This window comes from Mobula birostris, chromosome 2 (genome assembly GCF_030028105.1).
Source record: "Mobula birostris isolate sMobBir1 chromosome 2, sMobBir1.hap1, whole genome shotgun sequence".
In the NCBI taxonomy this organism is placed as follows: Eukaryota; Metazoa; Chordata; class Chondrichthyes; order Myliobatiformes; family Myliobatidae; genus Mobula; species Mobula birostris.
In genome coordinates this window covers 184,507,038-184,525,808 of record NC_092371.1, presented here as the reverse complement: position 1 = coordinate 184,525,808, position 18,771 = coordinate 184,507,038, and the positions used below count along the sequence as shown (strand labels likewise).

The following is an 18,771-nucleotide window of genomic DNA, read 5'->3' as shown; positions in this document are numbered from 1 at the left end:
ATAATATTGTGAAACTGTATTGTGAAGAGTCTTTGAAAGTGAGTCTGTAGATATTAAGATTAGCTCAGACTAGTGGTAAGTGAAGTTATCCATGCCATTTCAGGTGCCTGATGCTTGTAGGGTAATAACTGTTCCTGAACCTGGTGGTGTGGAACCCGAGTGTGCTATATCTGCTACCTTATATGGCTGGGCTGGTGGAGGTCTTTGATTATGGATACTGGTTTCCTGTGGCAGAGCTCTATGTAAATGTACTTAGTAGTGGGGAGAGCTTTGTCTATGATGGACTGGGCTGCATCCACAACTTCTGTAGGCTTTTCTGTTCCTGGGCATGGTGTTTCCATACCAGGCTGCAATACAACGAAATAAGATGCTCTTTACTGTGCATCTACAGACATTTGTCAAAGTTTTTTGGTGACATGCCGAATGAGCGCGAACTTCTAAGCAAGTCTAGGAGCTCTCAAGCCTTCTTTCTGATGGCACATATGCACTGGTCCCTGGGCAGATCCTCTGATATTTTGACACCAATGTATTTAAAGCTACTGACTTTCTACACCTTCCTTCCTACACCTGGGGTTGATAAATAGCTCTTGGTTTTGCTGATGTTGAGTGAGAGGATGCTGTTGAAGCACCATTGGATCATATTTACAACCTCCCTCCTATATGCCGATCCTTCACTACCTTTGATTCGGCCAACAACGGTGGTGTTATCCACAAACTTAAATAAAGTATTGGAGCTGTACTTAGCCACATAATCATAGGAACAAAGAGGGTAGAGCAGAGGACTAAGCACACAGCCCGGCACTGAACCTGTGCTGATGGAGAGTTTGGAGGAGTTGTTGCCAATCCATACTAACCGGAAAGTTGAGGATCTAGTGATGCCAGTGAGGAGAATGAGGATCCAGTTGCACAGGGAAGTACTGAGGTTCAGATCTTGCAGCTTAGTGACTAGTTATGAGGGATAATAGTGTTGAAAATACCTTGGAATCCTTTCTTGCCATTTCCCTTCTCTCTATGTTGGCCACCTCATCTCTCCACTCTTAAACTTGGTGCAGCATTTTGCCCCAAAATATTTTATCCTTCCACCCATGCTGCTCAACCCACTGAGTTCTTCCAGCTGATTGTGTGAGAACAGGATCAAGCTTTGCTATCATAACCCATGTATGACTTAGTTGATCAAGTGGATGAGGAACTAGAGAGAGAAATTGGGCAAGGAGCCCAAAAGAAATCAAAACTTTTATGAGATCAGTGGAGAAAATTGGAGAAATAAAAATAAACAGACTACAGTGACTGGCTGGAATCGCTGCAGTTTACTCTTGAGAGTTTGATTCAGCTATGTAGAACCTTCAGACTGTTATTATTTTACCCAAAGTATTTCTAAATGGGGAAGCTATTATGTGGTCACATATGGGGAAACATACTTCACAATAACAGTGCTTCTTTTTAAGTGCAAATATGTTGGTGCATAGATAAAACATTAAAAGATAGGAGATCAATGGCATGTTGCTATCATCTGTTATAAATACTGGCTGACAATTCTCCCAGTTCCTTCTGGTTCAGTCCCAAATGAGAAGTTCTTCCAATTACTCTTTGGACATAAATGTGAGATCTGTCTTTTAGCAAAGGTAAGACTGGCAAGGTTTAATAATACAAGATTTGATCATCTCTCTTCTTTCCCTGTACGCTGAGCAGAGGCGGTTCCACTATAACCACGGATTCTATTCCAAAGCACAAAATATATAATAATTCATGCTCTTGCTTGATTGCTAAAGGTTTAAAACTTGCCCATTGCAAAATTACAAACTGTCCTTGCTGTCCTAATCAACTATCATTTCAATTCTCACTAAACATTGTTGACTCACCATCTGCCAAACAATCTGAAAACTCTCACTCTTGTTACTACCTAACCTTTGCAACTTTCATCAGTCCACGTGCAAGCTTGTGTCTTATACTCCTCTGATTCTAGGTCACTACTGCTCATCTTCCCTCCATTTCATGCCTCTACCATTCTCACAATGGCAGAGGCATGAAGATTGCTTCCCAATGTTCACCACTTTGCAGATTTGTACCCCACCCCCCACTCAGGCTTTTAAAGCAACATGCTCAATAGCACCATCAATTTCTAATTTCCTTGCAGACTTTGCTCAGTGCCTGGCTCCTCATTAGGCATTTCATAATAATCCATTGCAAATGCACAGTTTGACTGTGCACATTGAATTTGTTATTATACACTTGCTAGAAACATAGCACTCTGCTGAGTGCTAAATGCTTCTATAATAAGTGGTTACTGTTCATTGATCAGAAAATTCAGAATGCAGAATTTAAAATTATAGTGTTGCTCGAAGAAAAAGGCTGACAATGTTTTTTTAATGGGTCACTAATCATGTCGTCTTGAAATTACCCGATCAATGTTGTCTCCACGAGTTTATGCTGAAAAACAGTGACGTTTTCATTCCTGTTTGGGTAACTTTAAACATTACCATATAAATCTACTTAAAATGCAATTTTCTAAAATTTATATCAACTGACATCAATGCAAAGATGTCAAAGAGCTTGCACTAAACCCCTCCTCCACATTATGTAAATAGAGACATAGGCTATGGAGCCAAAAAAAAGACTTCTGCTGTCACAGCCCAGCACTCACCATTCAACAAAATGTCTTTTATTCCTCCTTGCTCTCAGTCTGTCGACCAGGATTCACTTTATACCAAGATGTCCTCCCTTACAGCAAAACATGTTGAGGCAAATTTCCCAAGATTCCTTACAGGAAGATGACTATCAGGATAGGTCATAATTTCAGAATTATCATATTGCACCTAGTCTTCATATGTCCATTTCTCACTTAAAAATAGATCTCTTCATTTGGACGAACAACCATTTGCACGGTGGAGTTACATATATGCAATTCTCCACTGTGTTTGCCTACAGCTCACCCTGAATGAGATTGACACACCATTCTGAACATACCTTGGCCTCTTTGTTTTTATGTGCTAAAACTTAATCTGTTTTAATTTACTGAAATGATCCTGTCTTGATAACTTATAAATTAGCAAAGGCTGCATCTTTTGTCATTTTGTCAGGTGGTGAAAATGTTATAAAGTTTCAAAAACGAGAAAATCTACAGATGCTGAAAATCCAAGCAACACACACAAAATGCTGAAGGAACCCAGCAGGCCAGGCAACATCTATAGATAAAAGTACAGTCGACATTTCGGGCCAAGACCCTTCAACAGGACTGGAGAAAAAAAGATGAGGAGTAGATTTAAAACGTGGGGGAGGGAGAGAGATACACAAGGTGACAGCTGAAACCGGGAGGGGGAGGGATGAAGTAAAGAGCTGGGAAGTTGATTGGTGAGGGAGATTCAGGGCTGGAGAAGGGGGATCCAATAGGAGAGAACAAAAGGCCATGGAAGAAAGAAAAGTGGGGGAGGAGCACCAGAGAGTGGAGTTGGGCGGGCAAGGAGATAATGTGAGAGAGGGAAAAGGGGATGGGGAATAGTGAAGTATTGAGGGAGTGGGGTGCGTGCTGCATTACCAAAAATTTGAGAAATCGATGTTCATCCCGTCAGATTGGAGGCTACCCAGACGGAATATAAGGTGTTGTTCCTCCAACCTGAGTGTGGCCTCAGCGCGACACTAGGGGAGGCCATGGATTGACATATCGGAATGGGAATGGGAAGTGGAATTAAAATAGGTGGCCACTGGGAGATCCCACTTCTGGCAGATGGAGCGCATGTTTTAAAGCTTGTTTATTATCACTTCTATGTTTCTGTGCACTGTGCATCTAATTATAAAACCAAAGACCCCATATCCTTTGGGAAACCTGTGTCAGCCAAGCCTCATCTGTCTGCTTTTATACCTGAATCAAAGTTTAATGTCCACTCAAACAAGAGCACAAAAAATCTCATTAGAAAAGTCATCAACCTGAGACCCATTTCTTCCTCCACAAATACTGCCTGACATGTTTTTCCTTTGTTTTCTGTTTAAATTCAAGTAGTTTTACCATGGAATAACTGAAGAGATCTGTTTTTATTATTTCAACCCTGTACAGCAGCAGTGACCAGGTCATTCTATTCAATGCAGGCTTATGATGCTAACTGTCTCCAAGAATTCATAAATATTCTCTAGAAGGCTCAGAACATCTTCATATTAATGTGGTTTCCTCAGAGACAATGTGGAATTTATAAAGTAGAAGTGGCCATCAAACCACTGAGAAGACTTGGGTCTCAATTAACAGAGGATTCTTGCTTAATGTCAGGACATCATTTAAGAAGTTTGTCAACTCCTTTAGTTGGCCTAGCTCTGCTGTCATTCTCCTTCACTGGGTAGTTGAGATGTGGGAAATGGGGCACATTCGTGAGCTGTTTGCCTTAAGCATTTCAACTGAGCAGGAATCTGTTTACTTTGAATCTGGTCCCAGATTCTAAGTATAAATCTTGGGGTACAAATTTCAGAAGGATACAATATAATGTGAATCCCTTACAGATGCAACCTTGGTGTGCCTGATGAATGATTCAGCACATAGGGAGATGCACATGTTACCACATCATCTGATAACAACGAACACCATTTGTATTGTGCTTTTAGATTTGCTTAGCTTGAGACAGAGAGTCACTTGTGGGGAATCTTTTTTTACTCAACTGCAACTCTTGTTCAGATCATTGCATAGGTGGTTGTCAATCTATATAAGGAGGCAGGTCAGGTGTCTATTCAGCCCAAATTGCTGGTTCTTAGACAACAGACCAAGATTTATCACTCCTCCAAAACAGCACTGCCTTTTGTTTGATGATAGGACAAGGTGTCACGGAAACAAGTCATCACACTATCCACCAATCATTCTTCTATACTCATCCCACATCTTTTGCATTCCCATCAACTCCCTCCCTCCCCAACCAATTCTCCGACCACAAACTCAACACTAGGGGCAATTTACAACAACCAGTTAAACAATCGGTATGTCTTTGGCCTGTGGGTGCAAACCAGAGCACCAGGGATAAACCCATCTAGTCACAGGAATATCTCCACACAACTGGATTGAATCCATGTCATTGGAGCTGTGTGGTGGCACCTAACACATCAGCTGAGACATAATAAATCATATACAAAAGTTATTGATAACTTGTTGGATTCAGTACTCAATATTTCTATTTATACTCTCCGAAATGCTTTACTTAAACAGGTGTCAGTTATGTCTCATTTGGTTAATTTATACATGAATCAAAGATAGAAATCCCACTCTAAAGAGCTGAGTTCCAATTGAGGGAGTGCTTTGTTTCTGTTGAAGAAGTTAAAGTGTGGCCTAGGGTTGACTCTTCAGAAGGAAGTTAATGGTATCAGGGTATGGTTTCAAAGAGCAACAGGGAAGGGAAATTATGCCAAGTGTCCTAGCCAATTTGTTTCCCACACTCAATATTATTGATAAACATTTATAATTTTGCTGTTTGTGGGAGGCAACAGTGTAGAAATTTACTAAAAGCACACTATAGTATTAAAAAGCACAGGATATATGAAACTATTTTTATTGAAAGTATAATTCTTATGCCCTACCTCCACCTTCAATGTAAAAAAAATTCCTTGATCTCTCTTTTAACTACAGTATACCATTTGATTACATTTCCCTTTTTCATATTTCCTTTCAAACTGTGTAACCTTACAATTGCAATCAAATTTATCTGCCATATACTTATCAATCTCATTGTCTCTGTCTTCATGAAGTCTGCTACAAACATCTTCACTGTATACTAGATTCAAATAACATTGAAAATAATAAAATTGTTCAGTTGATTGGCAAGTGCATTATATATTAAAGAGTGGAATATCATTTGAATCCATGTAGGACACAATTTATTTCATGGACAAAATAATATGATGGGTATATTACTAATCAACTCTCCAGAGGTGTGGACAATTGATCCAGAAATAAAAGTTTAATTCCCACCAAGGCAACTGGTAAATTTAATTTCAAGTGGTTAAGTATGTCTGGAATAAAATGAGCATTAACATCTTCAAAAAGAATTCAGTGAAACTCTTTTTCACTGCTCTCCAACACTTCGACCACATTCTCAACCAGAATTGCTGCCAAAACTCCTTTCCCTTACCTCTTCTTCAATTCCCCATTCTAGCCCGTCTCTTCCTCCTCGCTTCTCCTCACCTGCCTATCACCTCTTTCTGGTGCCCTCCTCCTTCCCTTTCCAAATGGTTAACCTCCTCTCCGATCAGATTCCTTCTTCCCTAGCCCTTTACATTTTCCATCTGTCACCTCTCAGCTTCTTACTTCATCCCCACTTCCCCCACCAACCTGGCTTCACCTATCACCTTCTAGCTTGTACTCCTTCCCCTCCCTCCAACTTCTTATTCTAGCTTCTTTCTCTTTCCTTTCCAGTCCTGATGAAGGGTCTTGGCCTGAAAAATCAACTGTTTATTCATTCCATGCATGCTGCCTGACCTGCCAAGTTCCTCCAGCATTTTATGTGTGTTGCTTGCAGAATCTCTTGTGTTTATGCTTTGCTATTCCACTGCAAAGTCTCTTCGAGGTATGCCTACCATGAAGAGATTTAAACCTCTGCAAAGGGAGTTCAGTGAGACTGTCTCTCATCCCTCCCCCTCTGTGATCTCTGTTGCTCTCTGACTCTTCAAACATGTGCTCACATAGCCACCTGTCCCCCTCCCCTTCCCTTTTCTTCAATTTTCCACACTAGCACCCCCCCCCAGCTCTTCTCTTCTCCTTGCCTGCCCATCATTGCCCCCTGGTGCCCCTCGTCCTTTCCTTTCTCCCATAGTCCACTCTTCTCTCCTATTAGATTCTATTTTCTCCAGTCTTTACCTTTTCCACCTATCAACTCCCAGCTTCTTTCTTCATCCCCCTTCCCCCCGCCCACATGGCTTCATGTAGCATCTTCTACCTTATTATATCTCCCCTTCCTCCACCTTCTTATTCTGGCTTCTTCCTCCTTCCTTTCTAGTTTTGGCCTGAAACGTTGACTGTTTATTCATGTCCATAGATGCAGCCTGACCAACTGAGTTCCTCCAGCATTTTGTGTGTGTTGCTCTAGATTATGAACACAATGGTCTGCCTTCTGCGTGCCAAGATCTTTGATGTGTTGAATCCAACTAGCACGGATAGGATTTGAGGATAAGGGCTACATCACCCATGATCATATTAAATGGTAGTTATGCTTAAGGAGCCAAATGGCCTATTCTTGCTCCCATTTTATTGTGATCTTGTATTTCTTTGTAATTTTTTCTCTTCCCATATTGGCAAGCTACAAGAAGTCCCCTCCTACACCACAGTTGATTGTGATGAACTCTCTCCATACAACAGATGTACTTCTTGGAATGCATCCTATTTAACAAGATTCCAAGCAGAAAGAGAGTCAGACACAATGGGGCAAAGTTCCACTGCAGCATTTTCCTGGAGAGTTAAGGTTGCCCGTATCTTTCTACAAACAAGGGAAAATCTGCTGATGGAAATCCACGCAACACACACAAAAGGCTGGAGGAACTCAGCAGGCCAGGCAGCATTTATGGAAAAGAGTAAACATTCAACATTTTAGGCTAAGATCCTTCAGCAGGACTGCCCACAATAAGAGAAAATCTACAGTTGCTGGGAATCCAAGGAGGCAGTCCTGCTGAAGTGTCTCAGCCTGGAATGTCAAATGTTTACTCTTTTCCATAGATGCTACCTGGCCTGCTGAGGTCTTCCAGCAATTTGTGAGTGTTGCCCATATCCTTCTATCTTGTTTGAGTTTTGACATGTCTTCTTTACAAACATAAAATAGGTGCCTATGCAATAAAATTGATAAGTATTGCCATCTAGAGACAATGCTTTGTAACAACCTTACAGTTTGGCTCAGCATTATTCAGAATAAAGAGTGCGAGTCTCCAATCAGAAAGTCACTCTTAAAGGAAATAAGAATAATTACAATTACCTGTATGAAAATTGGAAGGAACAGGAGAAAATGATAGTCAAGGAGCAGGGTAAACATCTCATCCCATGATCTACTTTTTCCTACAAGGAGGTGAATCTACATCAACTTACACCTAACCCCCGGAAGAAAAATAGCTTTCCTACATGACCAAGTACAATGGGTTGTCAATTAACAGTCTTTTTCAACGTAGACCATGATCCTTGCTGTGGAGTCACGTCATACAGCATGAAAACACGCTCTTCAGCCTTCCTAGTCCATGCCGAACATCAGCTGCTTATTTACATTAAACCTAGTTATTCTATGAAGAAACAGACAGAGTTTAGATCTAAAATCATAATGTAAGGTTGGTATTATCCATTATTAAAGGGAGCAGTCCTTTTAATATATGCAAAATAAAGTCTGCTTAAAGAATGAATTATGCGCTGTTTATAACGTGGCAGCTCTTATGCTGCCCCAACATCACCTGCCCAATTGACTCTTCCGACTTGACTCCGGGCATGTTGTCCCACAGGGAAGCTACTTCTTGGCTCATAGGCATGGCTCAATGCTGTAAAGTGGGGCACAGGGCTGCAAAGTGGGGCCAAGTGCCAGTGGCTGGCCACGCTCCTAGAATGGCTTTGACAGTCAGTGGGGACCCACCGACTGTCAAAGTTCTCACTGAGTGTCAATGACATTCACCATATTCAAAAGGACTTGGGAGCTATTACAAAATGTAAGTAATATTTTAACATACCTCCCTCCAATTCCCTTCTTTACTTCCTTGCGTTTATTCCCTGGTCCACTGCTCTCTCGTCAGATTCCACCTTCTTCAGCCCTTTGTCACTTCCACCTATCGCCTCCCAGTTTCTTACATCATTCCCAATCTCACTATCACCTACCTACCTATCTTCCCCGTCTCACCTGCATCCACATCGCATCAGTTCTTGCTCCAACTCCTCCCCCCACCTTCTGCTCTGACTTCTGCCTTCTTCCTTTCCATTCCTGAGATAAGGTCTTGACCTGAAACATTAGCTGTCTGCTTCCTTCCATAAATCATGCTTGATCTGCTGAAATCATCCAGCATTTTGTGAATTACTGAAAAAGTTCTTTTGAAATTAGTGTACTGAAGCAAGCAGTCATACATACAAAGTATTTACAGAGATTTAAAGTAAAATAAAACAAATAAAAAAGATCCACTGACCATCTGTCAACAGATATTCTCAACCTGAAGTCACTCTCTTTGCAGTGAGTTTACCTTGGGACATGGTTATTTGGTAGATTTTCCAGCCTAGAACCTGTGATGGCTTGCTGGACTCCATAAAGAATCCAGTTGTACTGTATCTGGAGCAGCCAGAAGCACTGGCGACCCAGTGGATAATGCCACCACTGTGATTAAGTCCAGTGCTGCTTATTTGAGTCTTTCCAGGACAAGAGCCAGAATCTGGCACAGGATCAGCCTCAGTGTTTATGGTCATGATCCTATGTTCGTTAAATCTATGTCCTATAACATGGGAAGGGTAAAGTCAAGTCTGCCTTTTCTCACCATCCTGTCTCTTCGCCTTAATCATGGTTTGACTGTCTTTTTGATGTGGAAGCTCAAACAGGCTTTCAATTTTACATTCCTAAACTATTCCTCTCTTAGTCTATCCCAGGTAAAAGTGAACTAACTCAGCAAACTGCATACCTTTCACTGCAATAAATCTATGATGGTCTTCATTCAATTGGATTTCCTGTGTTTTGCTTTCAGCTGCTTTGTATGGTTTACAAACAATAATAGAGCAAAATTTTCACATCTTTAGATCAATCTTCGCTGAAACAATTAACTACCACATATCGATAATGCAGTTGATGCTCATTAAGTTCCTCCACAGTGCTAACCTTTTCTAACTCTGAAACTTCATCAACATGCTCTTGCTTCTCTGCAGGTTCGTGCCATCTCTCAGACTTAAGTGATACTGGGTCTTTCTGAGTAGATTGTTCTGAAGCCACACCTGCAATTTCGTCATCATGGGTTGCGTGATAGACTTCATTCCCTGCATCCTCTTGTTCACAATAAAGTCCATCTGTTGATGAAGGTAGTGCATCTGAAGTTTCCAATACTCTGGTATTATGATCAGTATTATTAGGCAGACCATCCTCTTTAGATTTACTGTATTCTTGAATATTTTCTACCAGTCCATCTTCATCCCCTGTCCACCCATTTGGATCATTCCACTGCTCTTTTATCATCCCATAATCTTCCATTCCATGAAGCAGATCTTCATCCTTATGGATATTTGCAGATGTATCATTGTCATAAGGTGGAATTTCTTCCTCATGAACAATCTCAGCGGGGACCTGTAAAATAAGTAATATTGGTTTTACCAAATTAGAAATCGTAGCATGGTTATCATAGTCTTTACATGGGAATCATTTCAGCATTCTGGTCGAAGGTTCATTACCTTTGCACTGGATATCAACATTAGAACATGTGAATTAGGAACAGAAATAGACCATTTAGAACTTTGAATCTGCTCTGCCATTCATCCGAACAATGATTGATCTCCCACCTCAGTACCAGTTTTTTTAAGTAACACCACATCCCTTGAATCCCTTAATGTCCAGAAATTTATCAATCTCAGTCGTGAATGGAAATAACTTCACAATTACTCTGCTTTTCTGTCATGTTCACAAAAGAAGAGAATCTAATAGATTTCATTTTTAAATTCCCCCTGCCATCCCTCACCTGCTTGTTCATATTCCCCTTATGCCTCTGCACTCACAATTCTACCCATCTCAGTATTATCAGCAGACATTGATGTGGATTTACCGTGATGTACCTTTAGCCAAGAGAAATCCTTTTAATTCTGCACTAGTCACTATTTGCAACATCCCCCCACCCCGAAGGATTTACTTATTTCACTTATTGCTGTCAGTCTCTTAGTCAAATCTTGCAAGCCCCAACTTTCTATGCAGGACTTTATTGAAAGCCTTCTGAAAATCTACTTATCTATTGGTTCCCTCTTTAATATTGTGGCGAGCATTTGGTCGATAATGACTGACAAGGACTCAACAACCGTTTTATTGTGATAAACACAAAACAGACTGGGAACCATGACCCGGAGAGTAAACTTAACCAGTCTCACCAGATGGGGCAGGTGGCCATCACACACCCCGGTTACAGTCATGGTGACCCACAAATACACAAATGAATTACTGTATTACCCAAGCTAAAATGTAACAATAAATGAACTGGAACTTCTCACCATAATCCCACAAAAGCATTTTAACACAAGAACAATAAACAGTACTGGCTGTTAGAAATGCATGGCGGGCTGTCAACCATGCTTCTCCCCAGAGTGTCACACTGCCCCCACAAAAGGGGTCAGCCGTCTCCAGCAACCCCAGATCCATAGCCAAGTTCAAAAGTCCTGGTGGGCGTCTACACTGCCACCTGTTTGTATGAGGCAAGAGGCAGGGCATCTGGACTGTCAGTTCCTTCCTTCAGCCTCGCTGGGTTAGTGGTGGTCAGGGCTGACACAGTGCCAACAGGTCCCAGTGCAGCACGACTGCCTTCCTACGCTCAGGCAACCTCACCCGATTATATCACATCAGAGATGCAGTCAAGCACCTCTCCCAGCCCCTTCCAGTGGCTTCCAAGCCTGGGAGATAGTCCCTTCTTCCAGGAGGGGCAGTAGACCCATACTGGAGCCCCCAGCATGTACTGTTGCATTGTCATCCCAGACTGTCAGCCCGGCCCCTTCTGGGACGTGCAAATGTCGCAGCAGTGCACAAACAGCTCCACATCCTGCCTGTGTCCAGGCCAGAAGCAGCGTTCACACAACCTGCCCAACATCTTTGCAACTCCGAGATGGCCGTCCTCCACCAGCCGGTGGACTGACTGCAGCACCATAGCGTGGAGCCCCCGGGGGACCATCAGCTGCAAGAGATGTCTGCCACCGTTGGACAACTGCCACTGCCTGCACAGCAACCCATCGTGGACCTCCAGCGTTCCCCACTGCGAGTATAGGGCCTTGGTCTCTGAGTCCAGGGCAGATGCCTCTGCCCACTCCGGCCATCGTCCCACACTCAGCCACTCTGGGATCGTTCACCTGTTCGCTGCACAGCTGCTGGTCCGTGGTGGGGAGGTCATCGCCGGCTGTCACCCGGAGCACTGTCACCGCCACTTGCCCGTGGTTCCGCGATGTTGTGTTGGGCCGCTGCCAGGTGCGCTGCACTGCCGCAGGCTGCTGTGAAACCGGTGGTTATTGCTGCTCCCATTGGGTCTGCTTCCTGGAGATGCCCTGCCAGAGAGCCACGGCATCAGTACCGAGGTAGAGTGTTGCTCCCAACACATCCACAGGGACCCTCCAGCTGGACAGCAGGTCCAGACCAAGGATGCAGGACTCTCGGATATCGGTGAGCCACATCTCTGGCTCCACTGTGTTTTCCCCCACTGCGATGTGCAGCCTCCTCTTCCCTCACATCGCTGCACTGTCACCAGTTGGATTGCCGTTGTCCACCCAGGCGGGGATGGCTGGTCCATGTTGGGGAGGACACCGGGTTGGATGATAGTCATGGTTGACCCCGTGTCCAGCAACGCACGGCATCTGATGCCTTCCACCACGCAGTCCATGTATAAGCCTTGCTCTTCCAAATGACCCACCCGGTGGGGTGACAACGGAAGTATTCTGCTGGAGGATTCGGGTGGTACTGCTCACTTGGCGGTTCCTGATGGCTGCGCTGAGTTGTGGCATGGTGCCAGAGTGGGGCAATCCCTGACCAAATGACCTGCCTCTCCACACCAGTAACAGAGATCATTTTGTGGCCAGCGGCGGGGTCGGCACGGTGTTTGTCAGACCTGTCTCACAGGCTCCTCCTCATCAGTTTTCTCCTCACCTTCAGTGACGCTAGCCTGGGCTCGCGGCATGCGGGATGATGTTTGAACGCCTTGGGGGGCTAAAACTGCTTCTGTTCTCTCCGCCTCAGCCAGCGCCTCATTCAGCAATGATGGCACCGTCAGGCAAACATGCTGCCAAAGGCGCTCCGGCGTCAGTGCCTTTACAAAGGCGTGGAGAGCAAGCTCCTCCTGGGCCGCGGGAGGGAACTGGAGGTAGCCACGCCGAGCACAGTAGCAGAGATCTGCTGCAAACGTTGCCAAGCGTTCTCCCATACAGCGCCATCTGCTGCACAGTTCTTCTCTCAATGCTTCCGCCAATGGCATCTGCTCAAAACGCTGCTCCAGCACCACTACGCTGCTTCACTGGTGTTAGGTCATGGAGGACCTGCAGTGCCAAGGCAAGTTGCACCACCGTCTCGGTGTGGCTCCATCCCTTGTGCCATGCAGCAAGTTTGACATGCACCAGGTAAGGCTCCAGGCGGCTGGTATCGTTGTATCTGGGGAGCTTTAGGGTGGGCCTTGAGGTGCTTTCTCTTGCTCCAGCGTCGTCTGCCATGGTGCCCATCCTCCCATGGCTACGCCATTTTGGGTTTCCTGGTGTGGGTCACTACAGAGGCTAGTGATTTGCTCCACTCTGTCCCCCAGGTTGGGGAGCCTAGGTACGCTCTCTCCATCAGGGCTCCCTGGGATGGCATGATGTTCAGTTCCCAGGTCGTCCCTCCAGGTCCCGTCTTCACAAGCCCTGCCCGTGGGTGCAGGGCAGGCACACTGCTCGGTCCCTCATCTTATTCCCTGGGTTTTAAGGCACTCTATCTGACATCGTAGCTCTTTAATCTCGTATCCCACTCCTGACACCAATGTGGCAAGCATTTGGTCCATAATGACAGAGGAGGAAGCGACAGTTTTATTGTGATAAACACAAAACAGACCGGGCATCATAACCAGAAGAGTGAACCTAACCAGTCTCGCCAGACAAGGAGGTGGCCATCACACCTTGGGTGACCCACAAATACACAAGTGAATAACTCTATAACCCAAGCTAAAATGTAACAATAAATGAGCTGGAACTTCCCACCATAATCCCACAAAAGCATTTTAATGCAAGAGCCATAAACAGTACTGGTTGTTAGAAATGCAGGGCGGGCTGTTGACCATGCCCCCGCCCCCCCTCCGGAGCGTCACAATATTCTACTTGTTACATCTTCAATGAAATCCAAAAGATTGGTCAAACACTACTTTTCTTTCACAAACCTACTGTATGTTGATTGCACAAACCTATTATTCTTTTTAAGATATTCTGTTATTGTACAGTAATGTTATTTTATAATTGTTTTCCTACCACTGATGTTAGGCTCTCTCACTGAGCCTAGCTGGCTGTAAATATGCATCTGTTAAGAAAAAGCTTAAAATCAATCAGATTCCCACTCATCTTTCTCTTACTATGTCTGCCACCAATCTTTGCTAATAATTCCATTGGATTAAAAGCTCTATTATCACTTCTCTTCCTCTCTCAGGGTGTAAAGCTATCTCCTTTGGATGTGAAATACTAATTCCACTTGTTGGAGTTCATTCTATGTCACTGGAACCCTATTTTTGTGACTTCAATCAGCAGGGAGGTCAGAATTATGCCTGCTGCTTTGAACTCAAAGCATTTCACACTCTATCACAGTCAAGCTCCTTCGCTGATAATGAACATGTCAGGAACAGACCTTAGGACACAGGTAAGGTGGAATTTAAGATCATGGGAAGGTATGTTCACAGGTTTCTAGTGAAAATAAAAGGAACTGCGGATGCTGAAAACAGAAAACACTCACCAAATTGGGCAGCATCTGTGAAAGAGAAAAAAAATAACACTTCAGGTCTGGGACCTTTCATCAGACTTGCATCAGTATTCTAGACATCTAAAGGTCAGATGGTGGTTGATTTCTGTCTCTGAATGAATGCACTACTGTTTAATAATCAATCACCAGGACCCCACAGAAGGATTCCCAGAAAGAGTTAGCTCTTTGTTGTATCCCTGACCTCCTGCAGATTGCCAGAAGTCTACCAAAAGTCAGCTGGTGATTTTGCATTAATTTAATATTACAACTCTCTCTCTCAAGAATTTCAATGGATAGTCAAGCAGTCAGAGCTGGTTCTGGTCTTGGATGACTGAGAGGCAGCTGTGTACCTGACACCCACAACACGCTGGAGGAACTCAGCAGGTCGGGCAGCATCCGCGGAAACGATCAGTCAACGTTTCGGGCCGGAACCCTTCTCTGGCACTGTTCCTAACATTCCCGCCAGCTCTAAATTTTGCCAGCGGTACATCTTGATTGGTAGAGGAGTGGAAATCCACATTGCCTGGGGACTCACACCTCCTATGCACTGTTAATGAACTGTTCAGCACCTAAATGCAGACATTTGAGAATGATCTGCATTGTGATGTCCAGAACCAGAGGCCTGGGCTGCAGAATACATTTATTTTATAAACTATAGGAGGCCTTTCTCCTTCTCGATTGACTTTTGAATTATGTTGTTAAGCAACTGTGGGTAAAAACCCTTAAATCTCTGCTATCCAAAGTGCATATATATTCATACAATGTATGAAATATCTTTGAGTAAATATACTTTGAAGAGTAATCCTTAAGGTCAGCAGTGCTGATCCCTTCTCTTTCAGCATTTTTGCCCCTGTTCAAAGGGGCAACAGGGTGGTAATGCAGTAGTTCTGCTGCTTCACAGCTCCTGCAGTCCGAGTTAACCCAGACCTCCAGTGTTGACTTTGTAATTGCAGGGTTCTTGCTTGTAAGCTCCACTTTCCTCCCACATCCCAAAGATGTGCTGGCTGCTATCTTAGTTGGCCACTGTAAATAGCCCTAGTGCAGAAACAAGAGACAGCAGATACTGGCATTGGGAGCAACAAAACGATCTTCTAGAGGAACTTGATGGGTCAAGCAGCATCTGTTGGGGGGCGGGGAGGATTGTTAATGTTTTGGGTCTAGTGCAGTCTAGATGTAGGAGAATCAGTTATTGGCCATGTGAAGGAGAACAGGACAAGGGGTAAAGGGACTGATGGGACTGACTATTCAGTGAGCCAGTGCTGGCTTGACACACTGAATGACTTCTTTCTATGTTAAGGAAACAAAGAAATATGAGCAATTCATGAAAAATTCTTGTCCAGAAATGTATTCTTAATGCTGTTTCTTTAATAAGAAACCATACTTGCAATTTATATCTTGCCTTCTAACTCATAAGAGATACATGCCTTCGAACAGTTACCCTATCAATTTGGTGCACATAAAAATTCAATTAAAACCACCCATGACTTCAATGTGAATCAGTTATTATACTCTGGCATGCTTCTCATCAGTCAGTCAATGCTGAGTTAGACCATGGACTGCTGAGAGTCAGTCACAATCATTTTTCTCCCAAACTAACTCATCAAAGGAAAAAGTTAGATAAATTAGTCCAGTGAACTAAAGGGTATTTTGTCCTGGACTAAAATAAATGAATATTTTTCACTGAAATACATGGAGATTGAATAGAGGAAAGAAATTTTACTAATTCTTTCAGATTATTTCAATGACTCTTGGTGCCTGGAAACTATGGAAACCAAAGTTGTATTTGCACACTGTATGGAGCAACTAATCATATGTAGTATTTCCCCACTAGTGATCTGTTCAGGAACTGAAGAAGTGCTTGAACACAATTTCCTTCTACTGGAACAGTTTTACAAACACAAGCTCTAATTTTTACGTAAGATCAATAAAGCATTAAGAGTTTCCATGGTGTTCAAGTTTACATGACAAATTGGTGACTATACATTCCACTACACAGGGCACTACAATAGCGTAGCAGTTACTGCGGTGCTATTACAGCTCGGTGTTCAATTCCACTGTCATCTGTAAGGGCCCTATATGTCATTCCTGTGGCATGCGTGGGTTTTCTCCTGGTGCTCTGGTTTCTTCCCACAGTCCAATGATATATCGGTAAGTAGGTTAATTGGTCATTGTAAATTATCCCATGATTAGACTAGGGTTAAATGAGGGATTGCTGACTGCATGGCTCAAAGGGCTGGAGGTAATAAATAATATTCATTATTCTGCGCTGTAATGAATATTAATTTTACATAAACTTCAAGCATCATTAAAGGAATTGGGACCAAGTTATCACCTTGAATTAGTACCAATTATACACTGAAACATGAGATGATAGCATGCTCACACTTTTAAGGAAGTGAGAACCAACTCACAAATCACAACAGATCTGCTGTTGTGTTCATCAACAGATTATACTAAAATGAGTCAACTATAAACAAACATAAAAAGTATTTCCATCAGCAATTAACATCGAATGCAATTGAATATGAATTTTATTCTCCTTTAAGGATATAATACAATGAAATAAAATCACAATTCTTTGTCTCTGTAACATATTCCCCATATACAGTATATTACTCCACATGTGGTCTATATATATGCAAAGAAAACTAAAGCTGGCAAATCTGCCCAACATAAAATCATTTGAACTGCAAGAGCAAAGTTGGCTAATAGGCAGCTGGAATTGTGTGAACTTTGCAGAAATATTAGCTCCATGTAATGTACTTAACTATGATCAAAGCTTCAGGGAGACACAAGCTGAAATTTAGCATTAAATTTAAATTATCAATTCAAAAAGCTCTTTCATAATCAAGGGCTTGATGCCTACTTCCTTTTAGTTTACTCTTGTGATGTGGGCATTTTTGGCAAGGCTGTCATTTCCTTTACATTATGATGTCTGTGGTCCTTCTTAAGCAACTGTACTTTCATCATTGAAGGTACTCCCATGGTGCTAGTACTTATATAATTTCACAGGTCTTACCCAATGTTGGAATTAGAATGACTTTCTGTCATTGTTGCCTTGGAGGGGGAAGTGGAACTCCTGAACATCAAGAGCACTTGTGATTCTGTATAGTGAAGCTCAAGGATTTAAAGAGTGTTGCCGAGGATATATTCTTGAGCTGCTGCAGTTCCTGCAGTACAGCCTGTGAAAGGTATACAGTGCATTTGTGAAATGCTGTTGGATGGTGTGCATAGTTATACATGTTGGTTGTTGGACTGCAAATCTAGTAAACACTTTGTCATCGATGGAAATGAAGTCCCTGAGTGATTCTGTTTTGCCATTTGAGGAGTAGAAGGAGAAGAAGGAAGTCTGAGAATTGGAGCGGGAGTGCGGAGGAAGCCATTTTTGAATTTTTCCGTTTTTTTTCAGAGAGGCAGGACTGCACAGGCGTGTGATGTCGGGCAGTGAAGCGCAGAAGATTTAAAAGGAACAGAGCATCATACAGCGGGCAGCATAGTTTACGGGCTGCAGAGTGAGCCAGGAGCAGAGTGAAGGTTTCAGGGCTTCGGCTCTACGGGCTTAGGCGGAAACGGGCAAGGCGAGGAAGGTTTGGTATTCATTTTTTGTTGTTATTTGAGGAGAGAGGCAGTATGATTGTGAGGGCAGTTTGTTGTTCTTGGTGCCGGATGTGGGAGGCCCTGAAGTCTCCAAGCCTCCCAGACGTCCACATCTGTGCCAGGTGCGCTGAGATGCAGCTCCTAAGGGACTGCGTTAGGGAACTGGAGCTGCAGCTCAATGACCTTCGTCTGGTCAGGGAGAGTGAGGAGTTGATAGAGAGGAGTTACAGGCAGGTGGTCACACCGGGGCCACGGGAGGCAGACAAGTGGGTCACGGTTAGGAAGGGGAAGGGGAAGAGTCAGGTAATAGAGAGTACCCCGGTGGCTGTGCCCCTTGACAATACGTACTCCTGTTTGAGTACTGTTGGGGGGACAGCTTACCTGGGGGAAGCGACAGTGGCCGTGCCTCCGGCACAGAGTCCGGCCCTGTAACTCAGAAGGGTAGGGAAAGGAAGAGGAGGGCAGTTGTAATAGGTGACTCGATAGTAAGGAGGTCAGATAGGCGATTCTGTGGACGCAGTCCAGAGACCCGGATGGTAGTTTGCCTCCCTGGTGTCAGGGTCCAGGATAT

At 43.5% G+C, this 18,771-nt stretch overlaps 1 protein-coding gene across 19 annotated transcripts in view; it reads right to left on the bottom strand.

The window, feature by feature from the left end:
• Window positions 1-18,771, bottom strand: part of LOC140193954 (doublecortin domain-containing protein 2) — a 167,912-nt gene that overhangs the window by 16,926 nt on the left and 132,215 nt on the right. For 14 of the 19 annotated variants that reach the window (XM_072251174.1, XM_072251168.1, XM_072251184.1 and 11 more), the window contains 2 exons: window positions 14,598-14,612; window positions 9,783-10,241 (listed from right to left, as the gene is read on the bottom strand). In XM_072251174.1, the coding sequence (XP_072107275.1) occupies window positions 9,783-10,241; window positions 14,598-14,612 (474 nt within the window). The remainder of the gene's footprint in view (window positions 1-9,782; window positions 10,242-14,597; window positions 14,613-18,771) is intronic. The other 5 variants (XM_072251182.1, XM_072251181.1, XM_072251177.1 and 2 more) reach the window with 2 other exon arrangements.